Here is a 20686-nt window from a genome sequence, read left to right on the forward strand (position 1 = left end):
GCATGATTAAAGATCAACAAACTTTCATGAAAGCATCAGAACTGGGTTCAAGTTAGAAGTCTATCACTAATTGAGTGAATAAGCTTAGGGCAGTCACAACACCTCAACTCCTTTACATAAGGGATGAGGAGAAGGGACTAGATGACTTCCAAGATTTCTTCCACTTCTAATAGTCTTATTCTATGTGAGAATCTATTAGAGGTTAATGCTTAATATTATTATAAACTCCATTCCTCTGAGGCACTCCACACAAGGTAAAAACATTGCCACTTAAAAGGAAGTTAGTATTAATGGCTTTGGGGGCAAAGGGTTGTTTTGTATTGGGGGTGGTTTAATTCCTTTTGAGAAATACCTATCTAATAGGTAATGGAGTTTTTGGTCCTAGAGAATTAATGACATTTTCTACTAATTCATTCTCTCTTGTTTTCTGAGAACAGAAAATCAGCAGCAGAATGCAAATAAAGTCTTTTTTTTCTTTTAAACTAACAAAAAAACTTTGCAGAGTGCCCAGATTATTCTGGAACTGGAAAAGGCAAATATGGCAGCCAAGGGAGGGTTAATGGCATCCTGCAAGAGGTCTGAGTGAGGAGGGTCCTAGCAGAGCTGGAGGGGTCTGGGTTATGTGAAAATTTTCATTTTGAAAGCAAACTAATCAGGCCCTGCAGAGTCATACAATCCAGAAAGCCAGCAGGACTCAACAGGAATTCAGATGTCATGCTGGGGTGGAGAACGATCTTCAGGAAATAGGTACTATGCCTGCCAGCCTACCAACTAAATTTGCAAGAGCGGGGCTAGAATCACTAGTTTTATTCAAATTCTCCAAATGGCTTAACCACTCTCCACCTCAGTTTCCCAAATTGTAAAATGGGAGTTAGAATAGTGGATGATTCATAAGAATTAAATAACATACATAAAAGGCTTGGTTTACCTTAAAATACTATCTAAAGGTCAGTTGTTATGGTCCCATGATCACTAGCTCTTTGTCTTTTTTTGTTAGCTATTATTCATTTCAGCAAATATTCAGTCCCATAGAAAATTCATGAGGCCAGAACAGAGTCCCTGCCCTCACAGAGCTTACACATATGGAACAAACATATTTGGAAAGAGACAGGCACAAATTTAAGGTACTGGGAATTACCCTAAGCCCAACTGCAAGCGGGAAAGTTTGCTCTTACCCATAGTCTTTGGCTGAAACTTTTAAGAACACTAGATTTAGACTAGATTGAACTGAGTTCAAATCCTATTACCTGCAAGCTTCTTCCCTTCACTGGGCTTCAGTTTATTAACCTGTAAATGAGAGGGCTAGTAGAGATGGGCTCTGAGGTCCTTTTCACTTCTATCTCTATGATCCTAAGTGACTTGAACCTCAGTTTCTACATCTGTAAAATGAGGAAGTTGGACTAGATGGCCTGGAAGGTCCCTTCCAGCTCTATATTTATGTTCCCATGAATCCAATAGTTTTCCTCTGTGTCTTAGTATTCTTCTTTAGACAGGAGACAAAAGGAGCCGGAACTTTAGAAAGGTTTTGAAGGATGGTCAGATTCAGAAAAGAAGATTAGCAGGGGGCAGTTCAGTGGGTCATTGGGTAGAGCTGCAGGCTTGGAGATGGGAAGTGGTTCAAATCTAGCCTCAGATACTTCTTAGCTATGTGACCCTTGGCAAATCATTTATCCCAATTGCCTAGCCCTTACTTTTCTTTTTACCTTGAAACCAGTACTTATTTTAATTCTAAGACTGAAGGTAAGAGAAGAAGGAGAAGGAGGAGGAAGAAGAGACTTATAGAAGGAAAAGCTTTCACTTACCAAAAACAAAGCCAGTTTATTATATAGTTATATGATCAATCACAACTAGAAGATTTTTTTAAACATAAAAAAGTCAGATCTAAATAATTGTAAAAACATTAATTGCTCATGGATAGGCCGAGTCAATATAATGAAAATGGCAATTCCTCCTAAATTTATTTACTTCTTCAGTGTCATACCAAACTACTCAAAAATTATTAAGTAGTCACAAAAATAATAAAATGCATCTGGAAGACCAAAAGGCTAAGAATATCAAGGAATTAATGCTGTGAAAATATGAAGAAAGATGGCTTAGTTGTATCAGATCTCAACCATCAAAACAATCTTGTACTGGCTAAGAAATGGAGTAATGGATCTATGGAATAGATGAGGGAGTAGCAAGTAAACTAGTTTTTTTTTTTTTAAGTTCATTTAATTATTAATTTAGAATACTTTTCCATAGTTGCATGATTCTTTCTTTACCCTCCTCCCACCCCCCTCCCATAGCCAATGAGCAATTGTACTGGGTTTTACATGTGTTATTGATCAAAACCCATTTCCATATTATTAATATTTACATTAGTGTGATCATTTAGAGTCTACCTCTCCAATCATATCCCCATTGAACCAAGTGGTCAAGCAGTTGTTTTTCTTTGTTTCTGTCCCCACAGTTCTTTCTCTGGATGTGGATAGCATCTTTCTCATAAGTCCCTCAGAATTGTCCTGTGTCATTGTATTGCTGCTAGTAGAGAAGCCCATTACATTCAATTGTGCCACAATGTATCAGTCTCTGTTGTGTGATTGAAAATCTGCTACCCTAGAAAAGAACTATGTATCCCAAGAGCCCACTGACTTCCTGTCATTACTTACTTCCTGTAGACAGAGGATAAAGGGTATGGACTTTGGAGGCTTCTGCTCTCTGATGTAGAATCAGCAGTGATGGTGGTGAGTGGGGATGTCTAAAAATGGATAACCAGCCATGGGCATGTGGTCTTTATTTTGTATCTTCTTTATTCCTTGATTTCTAATAATCATTAATAAATCTCTTTAAATGTAATGTTTTTATTGAAATTTAATTTTAACCTTTACAATGATGGCAACCACTAGTTGGAGAAGAACCTCTCAATTTGTTAAGGTAGCCTAGATAAAACTTTTTTTTAAGCCATGTTTTTCTTGCCAAGGCTTTTTGCCCACCCTACCCATCCTCGCAAACTCTGAACTCTCTTTGGAGCTGCTGCATTTTTCTTTCCCTACTTTTTGCCCACTTGTTTGCTTTCCCTACTAGCCAGGCTATTTTCATTCCAAGAAGAGATAAACCGTTTCTCTCCCCCAACTGCTTGAGTCCTTCGTTTCTCATTCCTTTTTCATTCCTTGTTCCTCCTTCGTTCTTCATTCCTCACTGCTGACTCTGGCATTGATGATACTGTTTCCTCCAGCTCATCTGGCCCCCAGTCCCAGTCCCCAGTGGCTCTGCTCCTAAAATTGTCCTCCAACCAGACCCTGACCCCTGCTGTTGTTGATTGCTGCCACCAAGAAGCTAGGAGTCAGGGCAGATGGTAAAAAACAAAATAAAACAAAACAAAAACAAAAACACTCAGGTGTTCTTTCCTTAGGCAACAAGTAGCCTCCATGTGTCAGGGTACCTTGGGGGGGGGGCAGGAGGGAACAAGGAGAAGGAAGAGACTCTTCCAAACAGGAAGTTGATTACAAGCATGGCATATTCTATGAAAAAGCAGTGCATTGCCTATTTCAAACAGCATTTACCATTCATGAGTGCACTGATCTTTTCACTTATCTTGCCTGAGATTCAGGGGAGAAATTAATTTCCATGCAACTCTTTGCCATCTGGACCTATCCAGTTTGAGATTCCTCAAACCCATGTTCTCCCTCCCTATGAGAGATCCCACAATGCTGACAATAGGGATCTGAATTTTAGAAAAAGGAACTTTAAAGGGTCTGGAGATGAAATTTTAAGCCTTTTCAGACTTCATTTTTTATGAAATTCTCTGTATCTTATTGTATTTTGATGATTGTTTTGTTTAAGATTTAATTTTGTTGTTTTAAGTTCATATATCAATGCATTCAATACTGTTCTGTTACACTGAATCATTTTAATATACTGTATTTTAACTAATCAGATATATTCTGTTACCTTTGCCTTATGACTACTGAACAAAATATTGTAAAATGTTGTACAAGCCCATAAATAGCCTTTTTTCCATTTTGCATTTGTTAATTGTCACATAGATGATGGATGGACTCAACCTGGCTAACAACCCTTAGAGAATTTAGTAAGCTAAGAATTTAATTGTAAGAGTGGTTTCTGAATGGATGAGTTTTTTTTAAATATATTTATATTTTAAAGAATGTTGTATTAAAGGAAGAGAAATAAAGAAATGTTCCTACCAAGGTATTTCTATGAAGCAGGAAGCCAAAAAGAGCTCCTTCAGTTTCATTACTTCCACCAGAAAAATCTAGATTTCTTGGTGATTTTCTAGACCCAAATAAGTTTTGCTTAAAAATATATTTGCCAAGGTTGAAAGATTTGCTACATCTGTAAAAATTGTGTCAAATATCCATCAGTTCATAGTTTTTGTTTTTGTTTTTTTTTGTCATAGAGCAACTTATATGAAATATGATAGTGGGTTTGTTTGCTATTGTAATTAAGTGGGCTATTACAACTCTGGGAATATTGATAGTTTTTGAATGTGCATTACATGTTGTACTATTGTTCTTTTTTAAAAAAAAAACTGTTATTTTGTGAAAATCATTTGCTTTGCACTCACAGTGGATCATGGCCAGGTATGAAGAGGAAATGGATCTCATTTTTGGTGAGAAACCTTGCATTCCACATTTACTTAGCTGACACAGTGCATCAATGATTTTAAGTTATATATATATATATATATTTTAAACTCTTTTATTATTGTTTTTGCTTGCATGTGCAATATACTATTTTAGTTTTATTTTTTTCTTTCCTTTTTGTATTTGAAGCACATGTCACCAGTATTGAGATTTTCTTTAACTTTTTTGATTTTGTAGTAATATAAGTTTAAAATACATTTGCTATAATGTCAATGCAGACCCAAAAAGCTTTAGACTATAAAAATGATGTCACTGATTGTTTAAAGAAAACATTTATGGGACTTTGCTTAATGATTCTGTCTGATTCCAGGACAAGAGAATACAAAAAAAGCCATTGCACAGTGCCACAGAAGCATAAAGCTAAACTGCATAGTGCCAATCAAGCACCAGGTCAAAGAGACCAACCAATCCCGATGGAATTGATGAAAATTTTGAGCCAAAACAAGAGGACTTGAATTTGTTTGGGGTTCAAGGTTGTGGCTGTTTAACATGTGTTAAAGGCAGGTCTTCCTTGTCCCACATTCTACCAAGTATCTCAAATTTGGCTCCTACCTGGCTCCTGTAATCCAGTTCCTTTTCTATCTTTCATGGTGTGGCAAACTTTCTAAAGTTCTGGCTACTGATTGGGTAAATGCATACTTGCTTAAATAATTTTAATTGGGCCCTGATTCAAGGACTTGTTATGGATTTCTTTTTTCTTTACTTAGAATTTTTACACATGAGACTTTAATAGTCTATATTTCATCCAGAACTTATTTTTTTATTTGGATTTTTAAAATATTTTTTATTTCTCTTGCCAGTTGATTCATATACCTCATAACTCAGCCATGCATCCCTAAGTGATCCCTGTGTTTTTCAACACCCTCTTCAGAAGGGAATGTATTATTATTATTTTAAATTGCAAATTTTAAATTCTGTTTGAGAGTAATTTTAGGTTAAGAAACATGCTACCTTTCCAGATCCAGAAAATGGGCTCTTTTGAAGACACCATAAAGATGCCTCCACAGACCACGAGTTACATCAAGAAGATCCAGAATGAACTTTGGGTGTGGTTGATTAAACTGAAGGTTGATTGAACATTTAATTTGAATATGCTGTTATGCCAAAAGGGGACTGCCCCCTAACTGGCTTTTTGTCAATGCACCTAGCAATTATTGGTTTTGTTTTCTTTTCCTCTTATTCTCAAATTATTGCAATTTCAAAGTTGGTATGTTTACAAGACCCACTGGAGAGACTAGTCTTCTGCAGGTTCAGGGGGGAATGTATGATTGAAAATCTGTCACCCTAAAAAAGAACTACATATCCCAAGAGCCCACTGACTTCCTATCATTACATACTTCCTATAGACAGAGGATAAAGTGTATGGGCTTTGGAGGCTCCTGCTCTCTGATGTAGAATCAGCAGTGATGGTGGTGAGTGGGGATGGCTAAAAATGGCTAACCAGCCATATGCATGTGTTCTTTATTTTGTATCTTCTTTATTCCTTGCTTTCTAATGATCATTAATCCTAGTTCTGTTTCTTTCACTCTACATCATTTCCTGGAGGTCTTTCCAGTTTTTATAAAAATCAAGAATTTTATCATTTCTTATAACACAATAGTATTCCATCACCATCAGATACAACAATTAGAGTAACCTAGTTTTACCAACTCAAAAATCCAAGTTTTTGGAAGAAGAACTCACTGTTTGATAAGAACTCCTGGGAAAACAAGAAAACGATATGATGAACTACAGAGAGACCAACACTTCATACCACATACCAAGGTAAAGTCAAAATGGATACATGATTTAAAATAAAGAGTGAAACCTTTAACAAATTAGAGGACCTGGAATAGTTTACCTGCCAAAACTATGGATAAGGGAAGAATTCATGTCCAAACAAGATATAAAGAACATTATGAGATATAAAATAGTTCATTTTGACTCTATTAAGTTAAAAAGGTTTTGCACAAACAATACCAAAGTGAACAAGATTAAAAGGAAAAAAAAAACAAACTGGGGGGAAAATTACAAAAGTTTCCTGAGAAAGATCCCATTTATCAAATATATAGAACTGACTCAAATTAATAAGAATACAAAGCATTCCCCAATTGACAAATGATCAAAATATATGAACAGATAATTCTCAAAGAAATAATTAAAACTATCTTTAGTCATATGAAAAAATGCTCCAAATCACTATTAAGAAGAAGAATGCAAACTAAAAGAACTCTGAGGTACCACCTCATACCTATCAGACTAGCTAATATGGCAAAAGAAAAAGGATAATGATAAATGTTGGAGATGTGAAAAAACTGGGATACAAATACACCATTGGTGGAGCTGTGAACTGATACAACCATTCTGCAGTGCCATTTGGAACCATGTCTAAAGGGCCATAAAACTTTGCATCCCCTTGAACTCAGAAAGGTCACTCCTCAGTTTTTCTCAAAGAGATAAAAGACAGGTGGAAAGAACCTATTTTGTACAAAAATACTTATAGCAGCTTTTTGTAATGGCAAAGAATTAGAAACTGGAGGGATTTACATGAATCAGGGAATGGTTGAAGAAGTTATGGTATAAAATTGTAATGAATACTACTGTACCGAAAGAAATAATGAATAAGATGATCATAAAAAATCCTGGAAAGTCTTATATGAAGTGATGTAAAAGTCAAGTGATCAGAACTAGAAGAATGTTGGTGGTCAGCAATAAAGTACAATGATCAGCTGTGAATGATTAACTTATCAACAAAACATGATGAACGTGGACATAGGTATCCTAATTTGCCTTCTTGGGGAAGGCGGGGAAGAGGGAGAGAACACAGAGCTCAAAGAGAGGAAGAGAGCATGGATCTCAAGATGCAGAAAACAATTGTTGAAAATTGTACCAACATGTAATCTGGAAAAAAAATTAAAAATTCTTTAAAAAGAAGGAAAAAGCTTTGTGTGGTGTAACAGTTACATGTGGAGACAATGATGGGAAAGAATACTACCCAATCTGGAACAAAGGATTCATGGAGGAGAATAGTGAGAGAATATAATAAGTTGGTGAATATAATCAGATATTACACACACACACACACACACACACACACACACACACACACATCCCAATCCCTATAATGTGCAGAACACTAAGACAAATTATTGGTGTCAATGCCATGCAGTGAGAACAGTCAAAGACTTTAGGTTCAAATCCTGGTTGTGCTACTTACTTCCTATGTGGCCATGGGCAACTCCCTTAATCATTCCCTTTGTGCCTCCTTTTACTCAACACTAAAATGAGGGAAATAGACTATATCAAAGATTCAAAGACAGAAGGCCTTCTAGTCAGACATTCGTCTTTTACATAGGAGGAAACTGACGTCTAACTTAATGAGGTGATTTAGCCAAGGTTACACAGCTAGTAAGTGCCAGAGGTGACCTCAAAGGCACCTTCCAGATCAAAATCTGAAACCTCATAAAGGACTCAAGGTTTAGAAATGACACAGTCTCTTTCTTTAAAGAACTCTAGAAGTCTAATTGTACAAAGGGGACTTTTCCATTTGGGAACCCTAATTCCTAACCATGTGGTAGAAATCTATATGACTTGTCTAAGAGGCATCTGATTTGAAAATTTTTTAGCCTGTTTCTTTGGATTAATCCTTTTCCCACCTCCATTCCCCCATACCCAATATCCTGAGCACCACAGTTGGGTTCATCATAGAAATGATAGGAATAGTCAAAGAATGTATGGGCCCTTCTTGGAAGACTAAAGGGGATTTCATATTGCAAAAATTGATAGGTTCCCTCTACCTTAGTTCCTTTAGTTTATCCAGCCATTAAGTTAATGACAAGCATTTATTAAGTACCTACTATGTGCTAGGAACTCTGCTAAGCTGAGAGAGTACAAATGAAGACCAAAAATAGCTCTTGCTTTCAAGAAACTCATAGTCTAGTAGACTGTGAAAAACATAAGTCAATAAATTCTATCAGCTTCCAGGCTAGGACTCTATGAGGGAGGATACCCTTTTTTCTATCTCGTTCCAGTGGTCTTTAATTATAGCTCTCAGTATGGCAAGAGTGATGAGGGAAGCAGAGGAACAGATCCATTGGAAGGAATCCAGAGGTGGATTATTCAACATCCCTGTCACTCATGTAACCAGCAATGAGCAAAGCTTCATGGGGAGGGTGGAGAAAGTGGGAGAGAAGGTTCTGTGGGGGTCAGGGAGAGAGCAGAAAAATTAAAGCTCATTGCTGGGCTTGATGAAGATTAATATCTCCTCTCTAACGAGCTGAGGCTGCTTAATCTCTGCTATTAATACCAAACCACTGAGGGGCAAATATGGGAAACTGGAAGGGGGAATGAGTGGGGAGAGATTTAAGGGCTTTTTTTTGGTAATGTATGAAAAACCATGGGGAAAATGCCTCCAGGAAGTGCAGACACATTGCATACTGTACAATTATTCTACTGAAACCAAGAGGAAAAATTAAAGCAAAAAATGTGCTAATTTGGGAATGAGGAAATATCAGCAAATGGACTAGACATGTTTTTAGCAAACTTATTGAGCTGGAATAGATGACCTGACAAACACACACACACACACACACACACACACACACACACACACACACATATCTACCTTAGCAATGCAAGTTGAAAAATTAAAGTTATTTATTCCATAAGCACCTATTAGGTGCCTATATATCTCAGGCATTCTGCTAGCCTCCAGGGATGAAAAAGATAAAAACGCCAAATAATTCTTGTCCTTGAGGAGTTTACATGCTATTGGAAGGGAACAAGAAATACACAAACTAACCTATGAAGCAAATATCTCCTCTGACACATACACATATTGAGTCAAAAACCTGTGGTTTCAGTTCTGGTACTCATAAGACATATGGTCTTGAGAAAATCCCTTAGGCTCTCTGGGTCAGAGATGTTTAGGGGCACTGGATCTGTAGTCAAAGGACCCAGGTTCAAATTTGAATTTTTCTCCCTGAAACTGACTACTTGTTTTGCCATTTTCATTCCTGCTCTGGGACTCTTCAATTTTCTAATAAACAAAATAGAATAGGAGTGAACTGGTAGACCTCGAAGAATCTTTCCAGCTCTAATTCTGTGAACCTATAAACTCTCACGCTGCCTACATATCCTGAAGGAAATGTCTAATAGATCATTGAACTAGGGATCTAATGGAAATATTTAATGAATATATGTTGAATTCAACAGGCAAGAATCTATGCAGGCAATGCATTACTGCCCAGAGACTTTCTAAAGGGTTTGGGTGGGGATCAGTCTCCTCCACCCCCACATTTCCAAGAGAATTGCTAAATGACTAGGATTAACTGACAAGTATACAATGTCTGGCGTGTAGAAAGTGTTCAATAAATGATTGATTGATTGTATGGGATAAGGATGGAGACTAGATCTGAGCTCTCATTGGTATGGGGGACTCCTAGGTAGGAAAACTCTCTACCAGTGGAGAGAGAAGAATGGAGAGAGGAAGGGGAGAGACAGAAACAGACAGATGGAGACATAGCCAGAGAAAGAGAGAACAAGAATAAGGAAAAAAAAAACCCAAAGCATTTATTGTTTTCTCTGTAGCTATCACTTTCTTGGTTTAATCTCTAGTAGTCAATATACCCATCACATGAGGCTGTCTTCTGGTTGTCTTCTCCTGTCTCCCATACCAAGCTTGCAGTCCACTAACCCCACCGGCCTTCCAGGTCATTGAAGAAAACTGAGAACAGCATCATCAGAACTCATTGAACTGGCTTCTCTGCCAGGCTCTCAAAACCTGGAATCCATGAGCTGATCTGGTCAACTGGCCAGGTATAAAGGGGGAAAATGATTTTTATTTGAAGAAACTTCATATGATTTAACCATCCAGAGGCATGTTGCCTGGTGCTTGGTGAGATCACCATCACCAGGTCACAGAATCGTGAAACAGATGAGCTGGCAGGGACCTCAGAGGCCGTCGAGTCCAACTTCTCCTTGAACACAAACTCCTTCTCTATCGAATATGCCTGACAAGTGACCAGCTGGCTTCTGCTTGAAATCCTCTAATGAGGGTAAAAACACCAACCCTCAAAGCAGCTCATTTTACTTTGATATAGTCTTAATTGCTAGGAGGCTTTTCCCTTCATCAAGCTGAAATCTGTCTCTTTTCAATTTCTATTCTTTGTTTCTGTTTCTTCTCTGTGGGGCAACGCTAAACAATTCTAATTCCCTCTTTCACATGGCAGTTAAAATACTTATAGGAAGTGATGGGGGAGGGACAGAGAGACAGACAAGAGAGGAAGGAAGGGAGAGACAAAGGAAAGGAGAGAGAGAAGACAGAGAGAACGAGAGCAACAGACAGACCGAATCAGAAACTGAGACTGAGACAGTGTCAGTCTTTACTTCTCCAGCTTTCAGCTGACCGTCACCTATATGCCTTCCATCTTATCAATATTCTTTCTTAAAAAAAAGAAAAACTTACCTTCCATCTTAGGATCAATTGTATTGTGTATTGATTCCAGGGCAGAAAAGCAGGAAGGGCCAGGTGGTGGGAGGTTAAGTGAACTTGCTCAGCATCACAGAGCTAGGAAGTATCTGAGGTGAGATTTGAACCTAAGATTTCCTGCCTCTAGACCTTGTTCTCCATCCACTGAGCCACTCAGCGACCCCATCAATGCTCTTTCTAAAAAGTGGAGCTCAGTATCGAATATAAAACTCCAGATACAGTCTGACTTTCATTGACTCCAGGGAACAAATGAGATAGAAATGACTCAATAGATTGAAGAGACATTACCACGTGATAAAAGATTTCAACGATTATGAAAAGTCTTGAGAAAAGAAATACTACTAACCCCAGTTGATTGAGATATTCCTCTTCCTGCCCCAATTGGTCAAGTCCATTGAGACTAAGATAGGCTCACCCAAAACATCAATCCCTGAAAGAAAAGAAAGCATCTGGCTAGCTGTCTAAGCCACCCTTAAGTTAGCAAAGATGGGAGATGTCAGTGTGAGAACTTGAACTTCTGTTCTAGCTATGGTGATCCTAGGATACTAAGTCATTTATATATTCTAGGTCTTAGTTACCTCATTTGTAAATGAGAGGGTTGTCCTATGGTAGGGCTAAGGTTCTTTTTGGCTCTAGATCAACGAATTGGGTTTAAATCTTGTCTTTGGTGCTTATTACTGTGTGTCCTTAGGGAAGTCATTTGACCTCATTGTGTGTCAGTTTCCTGATCTGTAAAATGAAGTCATTAGAATAGAATTAGGGTTCTTTATCTTTATTTAGTATGTTCTAAGCTTCTTTGTCAACCTGGTGAAACCTAACAATTCCTTTTTCAAGTTACAATTTTAAATGTATGAAATAAAAATAAAGGGGGCAGCTAGGGAGCTCAGTGGATAGAGAGGCAGGCCTGGAGTTGCATGGACCTGGGTTCAAATCTGTCCTCAGACATTTTCTAGCTGTATGACCCTGGGCAAGTTACTAAACACCCATTGCATAGCCCTTGTCCTCCTATCTTAGAATTGTTACTAGGACATAAAGTAAGAATTTTAAAAATCAAATAAAGGTAATGGAAAGGGAGTAAGCATGTTTATTAAGTGCCTACTATGTGTCAGTCACTGCACTAAATGTTTTACATTCTTTTTTGTTGTTCAGACATTTTTTCAATCACATCCAACTCTTCATGAATTTGGAGTTTTCTTGGCAAGAATACTGGAATGGTTTGCCATTTACACCCCTCATTTTATAGATAAGGAAACTGAGGCCAACAAGGTTAAGTGATTTGCCAGGTCACACAACTAGAAAGTTTCTGAGTTCAGATTTGAACTCACATCCTCTTGACTCCAGGGCTGGCATTCTATCCAATGCACTCACTGCCTAACTGCCCCGTTTTATACCCATTTTATAGATCAGGAAACTGAGGCAGTCAGATGTTAAGTGCCTTGCCCAAAGTCACACAGCTAGTAAGTGTCTCAGGTTGGATTACAGCTAGAGTCTCCCTGTCTTCACAAGTAGGACTCTATCTACAATGCCTACTAGCTAGCTGCTTCTAAGATAGAAACAGAAGATTACAAAGGAAACCAATTCCACTGAAACAGTTAGCAAAGCATCAAAGAAACACGTTCACAGACCCCAGGTGAAGAATTCTTGGATTACATAACCTGTAGGATCCTTTCCACTTCTAAAACTCTGACCTTCTGAATGAATGAAAAAACAAACAAACAAACAAACAAACACAATGAAATACCTTATGGTAAGCCAGGCACTGTGCTAATCCCTGGGATACAAAGAGAAAAAAAACCAAGATGTTTCTTGCTCTGAAGGAGCTCCCATTCTAATAGGGGGAAGAGTATTAAGAGCCTCTGGCCTGTGCTTGAATCCCATCCCAGATCCTTACTGCCTGGGTGGTTTAGAGGAGTAGATTCAACTCCCTGGGCTTTAGGCTCCTCATCTGTAAAATGAGGGGACGTGAGCTAGTTGGCCTTTTCATCCCCTTCCAGCTTCAAATCTAAAAGTTTCTCAGCTTTTCAATTCCTTGTTGTTCAGTTGTGTCTGACTCTCTGTGACCCCATTTGGGGTTTTCTTGGTACGTAAGGTCACACAACTGGATACTTTATCTATCCCTCCCCCCTCCCTCTGTCTCTGTCTCTGTCTCTGTCTCTGTCTCTGTCTCTGTCTCTCTCTCTCTCTGTCTCCCTCTGTCTCCCTTTCTCTCTCTTCCTCCCTCTCTCTTTCTCTGTCTCTGTCTGTCTGTCTCTCTCTCTCTGTCCCTTCCTCTCCCTTTCTCTCTCTCTCTCTGCACCCCCCAATTACTTTCTGTCTAAGAACAACTCTAAGACAGAAGGGCAAAGGTTAGACAAAGAGGGTTAAAGGACTTGCCCAGGGTCACATAGCCAGGAAGTATCTGAGGTAAGATTTGAATCTAGTCCCTCTCAACTACAGGTCTGGCACTTTATCCACTGTGCTATGTGGGCTTCCTTGAAACCCAGATCATTTTCAACCTCTTCCTGAGGTCTCAAGGAGGTAAGTGATTTGCCCAATTTTACACATATATTACCTGTTAGAGGTGGAATTTGAACTCTCCTCCTTTAATTCTTCAGAACCACTGCTCTTTTCTTGATAGCAAGTAAGAAGATGAGTAAGTTCTGTTAGGGCAAGGATTCTCTTTTGCCTTTGTGTATTCTCAGTGTTCACAGTGCCAGGCACATAGTAGGAGCTTAATAATTGTTTATTGAATGAATAGATGAATGAATGAATGCTTGGCCGAAATTGGCTAAACAAAATGCACCATTGATGAGGGTTTCACTCATTAGATTAGTGTGGGGCTCCAAGGCCAGGATTCCAGGGATCTGAGGATTAAAGCACCCCAAGATAAAGAGTACATAGTCCCTGTAGCAAAGACCTTATATTTTGTTGGATAATATCACATATAAAGAGATGGTGTAAAATTATGATTGTTGGGAGATAGGAGAATCACAAAGAACTTGGGGGAATCCGAGAAGTTTCTATGGAGAAGCTCCCCCACTTCCCCATAAACTGAGCCTCAAAAGAACTTGTTAAGCAGTCCAGAGAGATGAGCAAGAGTTGGTCATCTCCACATCCATAAAACATCTTTCATATACTTACAAACCTATTACTAGTTTAGATTTGTTTTTCAGCTGCAGGGCAAATAATCCTAATTCTCTTTATTCTTCCCTGTTTCACAGACCATTACTTTTGCTTGTCTCCTCAACATAATTCTTGTTGCCTCTATTAAACTGCTGGAATCCAGGCTTGAAACTGGTCCTAAAGAAAGGGATTTGATAGATACTGAGGATGGAGTTTCAAGTGGAGAAACCTGAGAGCTCCTAAACAGGGGTGTAATGCAGCCTGGAATCTCACGTGTAATAAATTTCAGGCTGAGTGAGGTCACATGAGCATCCAAACCCCCTGAATGCACCCAGCCACAAATGAATTGGGGCTTTTATAATTAACTGGTGAACCCGCATCCATTGAGCCCAGCAGAGAGAGCGAGATCAGTCTGCAGAGAGAGGAGTATCTCACCCACTGCTTAATTTCATGTTTTGGATAAACACTCCAAGGTGAGTGGAGAGAGGGGGAGGCTAAGTGCCCGTTTTTGAGAGTGATTTATTTACTGGATTTCTGCATTTTGGTCTGTCTGTCAACAGATTGTTGAGTCTTGGCATTGACTGTACTTTGAGAGTTAATAGGGATTGTTTATGGCTTATTCCTTGATCCATAAAATGGGTCAATGGGAGAGAGGATCATTCCCTTTCAGCACATGTCCTCTTATGCCTTATTCCCAAAGCCAGTGACAACTGAACACCTGGATGTTCCACAAACCAGAAAATCCATCTCTCTGTTTGGGGCATTTTCTCCAATTGTCCTCCATGCCTGAAACACTCCCATTCCCCTGATCTACCTCCTGACTGCCTTTAATTCTTAACTAAAATTCCATATTCCACAGGAAGCCTGCTCCAACACCTATTAATTCTAGTGCCTTCCCTCTTTTAATTATTTTCTATTTAAAAATATGTAAGGTTGCTTTGTATATACTTGTTTGCATGTTGTCTCTGGGATTAGATTGCATGCTCCTTGAGGATAAGAACTGTTAGTCTTTTTTTGTCCTCAGCATCACATACTTAATAAATGTTAATTGATTAACTGATTGATGGGGAGACAAGTCTATGAGTATGGCACAGTGGAATGAGTGCTAACTCTGAAGGCAGGAACCCTGGGTAAGTTACTTCCCATATTTGGACCTCAGTTTTCTCATCTTTAAAGTGAGGGAATTGAACTTCATGGTCTCTAAGAAGCCTTTCAATGTTAAATCGAGGATGCCATCCTCAAGGAAGGCCTCTATTATTGGCCATCATTTGTTCAAAATGTTATTAATGACATGTATGATGGCCGAGATGGCATGCTAAATACAAGCAAGGTATCCCTCTTTACATAGCAGCTAGGTTTTACAGTGGATAGAGCTGGGTCTGGAGTCAGGAAAATCGTCTTCTTGAATTCAAATCCAGCCTCAGACATTTACTAAGCTTGTGACTCTGGGCAAGTTATTTAACTCTGCCTCAGTTTCCTCATTAGTAAGATGAGCTGGAGAAGGAATGGCAAACCACTTTGGCACCTCTGCCAAGAAAACCCCAAAAGGGATCATGATGAGTTAAACATGACTGAAATAAATGAACAGCAAACTCCCTTGTTATATCCTGATCCAATAACTCACTCCAATAACTGAGCAGGACTCACTTGGTCACCATGTTTGTACCCATAAAGGACCATTATTAGAGCCCTCCTCAACCCCAAACATCTGTTTAAATTGAACTGAAAAATGATCCCCTTCCAATGGCAAAGGTTGGAAAGTGGTCAACTTAGATCCCATCAATGTGCCCCATAGAGTACCAGGGATACATGAGAATGGGAACCCATTCAAGCATGCCTCCCTTTTCTATCTCTCCTTTACCCCCTAAAACCAATTCAGCCACCTAGGCGCTGCCTAGCAGCGGAATGAGGTATGGATTGCCCTCTCTGCTGGTGGACTCAAGCAGCCTGAGAACCATGGAGAAAGGGAAGGAACAGAGATCCTTGGACAAAAAAAAAACACTTGGGGCAGCATGTGCTTGACTAAAAGTCGAACAGCTTAACTGGTGAGCTTGTCATCGGCTGTGAAAACCCCTGAGCAGAAGCCGGCTGAATTTCTCTGTTTGCAAATGGAAAACTTAATGCATCGATTCATCAAAATGGGCACTAGAGGGCTGGAATTCTGCTCACCAGAGGACACAGCTCACCTTGTCTAGAGAAGCCATCGTTCTTGTGTCACTGGGATAGAAGACAGCAATGCATCATGTACTATGGGGGGGAGGGGAGTAGAAACATACTAACATTTCACGAGTTCGCCTTTAAGTGCCTTTGTTTCTCTCACACCTCTATAGCTGTCATGCCTGAAACTTCTAAGTACACAATGAATTATGAAAGACACATACAGATATACCCAGAGAGGAAGCTCAGTCATTAACAAACAACTGCATTGTTCTAGGCACTGGGGTTACAAAGACAAGAATAGGATAGACTCTGTCCTCAAGAGAGAGCTTTGACTTAGAGGAGCTGTAACAGGGATAGTGAGGTGGCATAGACTCCTCTTCCTGAGTTCAAGACACACCTTAGACTCTTACCAAGTGTGTGACTTTAGGCATGTTAGTGAATTCTATTTGCCTCAGTTTCCCCATCTTATAAATGAGCTAGAGAAGGAAATGGCAAAATATTCTGGTATTTTTGCCAAGAAAATACCAACTAGGGTCATGAAGAATTAGATATGACTGGAGGTCAGCTGGGTAGCTCAGTGGATTGAAAGCCAGGCCTAGAGATGGAGGTCCTGTGTTCAAATCTGACATCAGGCACTTCACAGCTATGTGACTCTGGTCAAGTCACTTGACTCCCATTGCCTAGCCCTCACCACTCTTCTGCCTTGGAACCAATACACAGTATTGATTCCAAGACGGAAGGTGAGGGGTTAAAAAAAAAAGAATTAGATATGACTGAAATGAACAAACAATATGCATTTGAATTCCACCTCTTTAAATCCATTCTCCAACACCATTGGAGACAGATTTCCAATCAGAAGGGTCATCAGAAGTCATCTTATTTTAAAGTTGAGGAAACTGAGGCCAGAGAAGATGGCTTGCCAAAGGTCACACAGGTGGGATTTCAACCCTCTACTGACTCTAGTTCATATTACCATATGTCATAGCACTCTTTGTAGTGGTTAAGTAAAATCATTAAAAGAGATCTCAAAGAAAAAAAAATCTTTTTTTGACTTTCCATCTTTAAAGGGAAAATATGGATAAAGTTTCAGAAGGGACTTTTCCCAAAAGCCCTCAGCAGTTACTAAAAATGAAAAGGCAAATTCAGCTCGATATCAGATTTTCCTGCTCTAGACTATGAAGGTTCTTCTCACTATAGAAAAAAGATAGTTTGCCATTGGAAGTTTTTATTATTATTTTTATTTGACTATGGAAAAAAAATCTGAATAGGTCTTTCTTCTTTTTTAAATACTTTCCTTCCATCTTAGAATCAATACTGTATATTGGTTCCAAAGCAGAAAAGTGGTAAGGGCTAGGCAATGGGGTTAAGTGACTTGTTCAGGGTCACACAGCTGGAAAGGGTCTGAGTCAAAATTGAACCTAGGACTTCTCTCAATACACTGAGCCACCTAACTATCCCTAATTACAGTTATTTTCAAGGAATTTGTTGCCTCCAACTTAATCTTTTCTAAATGTTATGCTATCAGTATTGGATCATAAACTGCCTGCAATTCTCTTGACTTCAGGCTAGAAGAAAAGTGGGGGAAATGCAGCTGGGAAACAAGTCCCTAGCATATGGTCTCAGTGTTGCAGAGATAACCCGCACCCATGCCCAATGAACTCTCCTGGTAACCAATCTAGTTCAAGCCACAGTCTCTTTCAGAACTCCTGGATGTGAAAAATGGAAGCTTTTACACTGACCACTGTCTGGGGATTCGATGCATTTTCTAATGAAGCCGGCTGCCTTCAGGAATGACCCAAAATAGGATGCTGCCTAGTTCAAATTCTGCCTCTCGTTTTTCAGGGGAGGAAATAAACTCAACTGACTCTTAATTAGCTAAAAGATCAACTAGAAAATCCTCGAGCCTTTAAAGCCTTTCCCAACCTGGTCCCTTCTTACATTTCTAGTCATAGAACCTACTGCTCTTTTCCATAGACTCTAATGATCCAGCAACATTGGCCTTTTGGTTGTACTGCCAGCCCAGCACTAAGTCTCCTGACACGCAGCCCCCATGCCTGGATTGCCCTCCCTCCTCGCCTCTACTTCTTGGCTCAAATCCCACTAGTGTGCACACAGGGGTTTAGATTTTGTGCTGTCCTTTGGAGTGAGCGTGCCACGAAGGCAGGGACCTCTTCTTTGCTTTTCTTTTTAACCCCAGCACCTAAGCATTGTACCTGACACGTACAAGGTATTTATGAAATGCTCGCTGCAGCTTGGGTAGCTAGGTGGCAGAGTGGAAAAGTGCCAGGTCCAGAGTCAGGATGAACCATCTTTCTGAGTGCAAATCTGGCCTCAGACACTTAGTAGTTGTGGGACTCTGGGCAAGTCACTTCACCCTGTTTTCCTCAGTTTCCTCATCTGTAAAATGAGCTGGAGAAGGAAATGGCAAAGAACTCTAGAATCTCTATGAAGAAAATCCTCAAAGGGGTCAATGAAGGGATGGATATGGCTGAAAGATAACAACTTATGGCTTATAGACTGACTTCTCCCATATAACCCAGGGAGTAGTAACAGAGCTAGAATTCATTATGGTTTTTTCATTCCTGGAGATGCTGCTATCACCTCCATCTTTGAATGACAAGAAGTAGGTAGATTGGCTTTGGAACTGGAGGGGACCTTGGAAATCATCTATTGGCCAGATTCTAGCCCAATCCTCTCATTTTGGACAGTAGCTAACAGAAGACCTAGACAATGGACACAGTGTATATGTATATATATATATATATATATATATATATATATATATATATAGAGAGAGAGAGAGAGAGAGAGAGAGAGAGAGAGAGGGAGAGAGAGAGAGAGAGAGAGAGAGAGAGAGAGAGAGAGAGAGAGAGAGAGAGAGAGAGAGAGAGGGAGAGAGAGAGAGAGAGAGAGAGAGAGAGAGAGAGAGAGAGAGAGAGAGAGAGAGAGAGGGAGAGGGAGAGGGAGCTGAGACTGGATGCTCAAATTCAAAACTTTTCACTCCACACTGCTGCCCTTCACATCAAGATTCTTCTGCCCCACAGCCTCAGAGTAAATGCTACAGGAACAAGGTGGATAATCCCTGGGGCTGTGAGGCAGTTGTAGTTTAACATTACCTCCCTGCTCCTTGATTTCTCTTCTGCAAATTCTTCATAGCACAAAGCCTTAATAAGCTACTGTAAAGTGAGAAGCAAAATTTAATGTTTTAGCCACCCAAACTAATCAGTAAAAAATGGAAAAAAAAAAACAACCTATTTTCCATTTGAGTTTTCAGTCCAGATCCAGGAGCTTATAATATCCCTTCTGAGAGGGACAGTCAGGTCCTTGGACAGGAGTCAAAGCAGGCTTTGCCATCATTAAGGCAGTCCCACAGCCCGGTGTCGAGTGATAGTTAGCATTTCTGGCAAATGATTCTCAGAGCGCAACAAAATGACTGTCATCATTGCCAGGATGGTATAAACCTTGAGAAGTCTTTTTATTGGGGGAAGGAGGGCATAAATGGCAGAGAGGCAGGCTTGGTGACCTATAGTGGGAAAACCATATGTGTTGTATATGTACATGTACAACCTATATCCATTCTCTGCCATCTTAGGGAGGTGTATGAGGAAGGGCAAGAATATGGACCCTCAAAATGTCGGAAAATGATAATTAAAAATTATATCAACATGTCATCTGAGGAGGAAATACAGTGGGAGGACACCTGGAATTTTCCCAGCTCTGACATTCCCTGTTCTAAGGTCCCTCTGAGCTCTGACTGTATTTTACATCCTTCCAATTTCAGCCCTACAATTTGCCGCTCTATCATGCCTCTTGAGCTTCTCTGGATCTGTTTCCTCATCTGTGAAGGTGAGAGGGGGGTTGGACCAGGGTCCTTTAAAGCTCCAAATGAACACACCTACAAATGGTATGTGCTTGGGAATGGGGGGAAATCCATGCTCTGTTTGTTCTTTGGGCATATAGAGTAACCACACAGCCATGTTTAAAAGAATCTCTTTGCTTTCAGATGAGAAGTGGAAAGAACCTCAAAGAGTGAAGTGTTAGAACCCAGAAGATGAGTACTGGAAGGAACTCAGAATAGAAAATATCGTCCTTATATCCCAGCCTGTTGGAGGTGCAAGGGTCCTTAGGTTATAAAATACAGAGACAGAGATGGGAGGGACCTTAGAACAGGGGGTGTTAGAGCTTGAAGGGACCTTAGAATAGGGAATATCAGATCTGGAAGGGGTCTCGGAACAGAGAATGCCAGTGCTGAGAAAAGGACCTTAGTATAGAGAATGTCAGAGTGGGGTGAGGGTGGGGGAGAGGGGAG

The 20686-nt window shown here is 39.7% G+C and overlaps 1 protein-coding gene across 2 annotated transcripts in view; it reads right to left on the reverse strand.

The window, feature by feature from the left end:
• Positions 1–20686, reverse strand: part of LARGE1 (LARGE xylosyl- and glucuronyltransferase 1) — a 612082-nt gene that overhangs the window by 394779 nt on the left and 196617 nt on the right. The window contains exon 1 of one of the 2 annotated variants that reach the window (XM_056798822.1): positions 11462–13198. The exons of the other annotated variant lie outside the window; for it this stretch is intronic. Coding sequence (XP_056654800.1) covers positions 11462–11564 — 103 coding nt within the window. The 5' untranslated portion in view covers positions 11565–13198. Of the gene's footprint in view, positions 1–11461; positions 13199–20686 lie in introns of those variants that run through there. 2 annotated transcript variants of the gene reach the window in all.

The sequence above is a fragment of the Monodelphis domestica genome, chromosome 5 (assembly GCF_027887165.1).
Source record: "Monodelphis domestica isolate mMonDom1 chromosome 5, mMonDom1.pri, whole genome shotgun sequence".
Lineage (NCBI taxonomy): Eukaryota > Metazoa > Chordata > Mammalia > Didelphimorphia > Didelphidae > Monodelphis > Monodelphis domestica.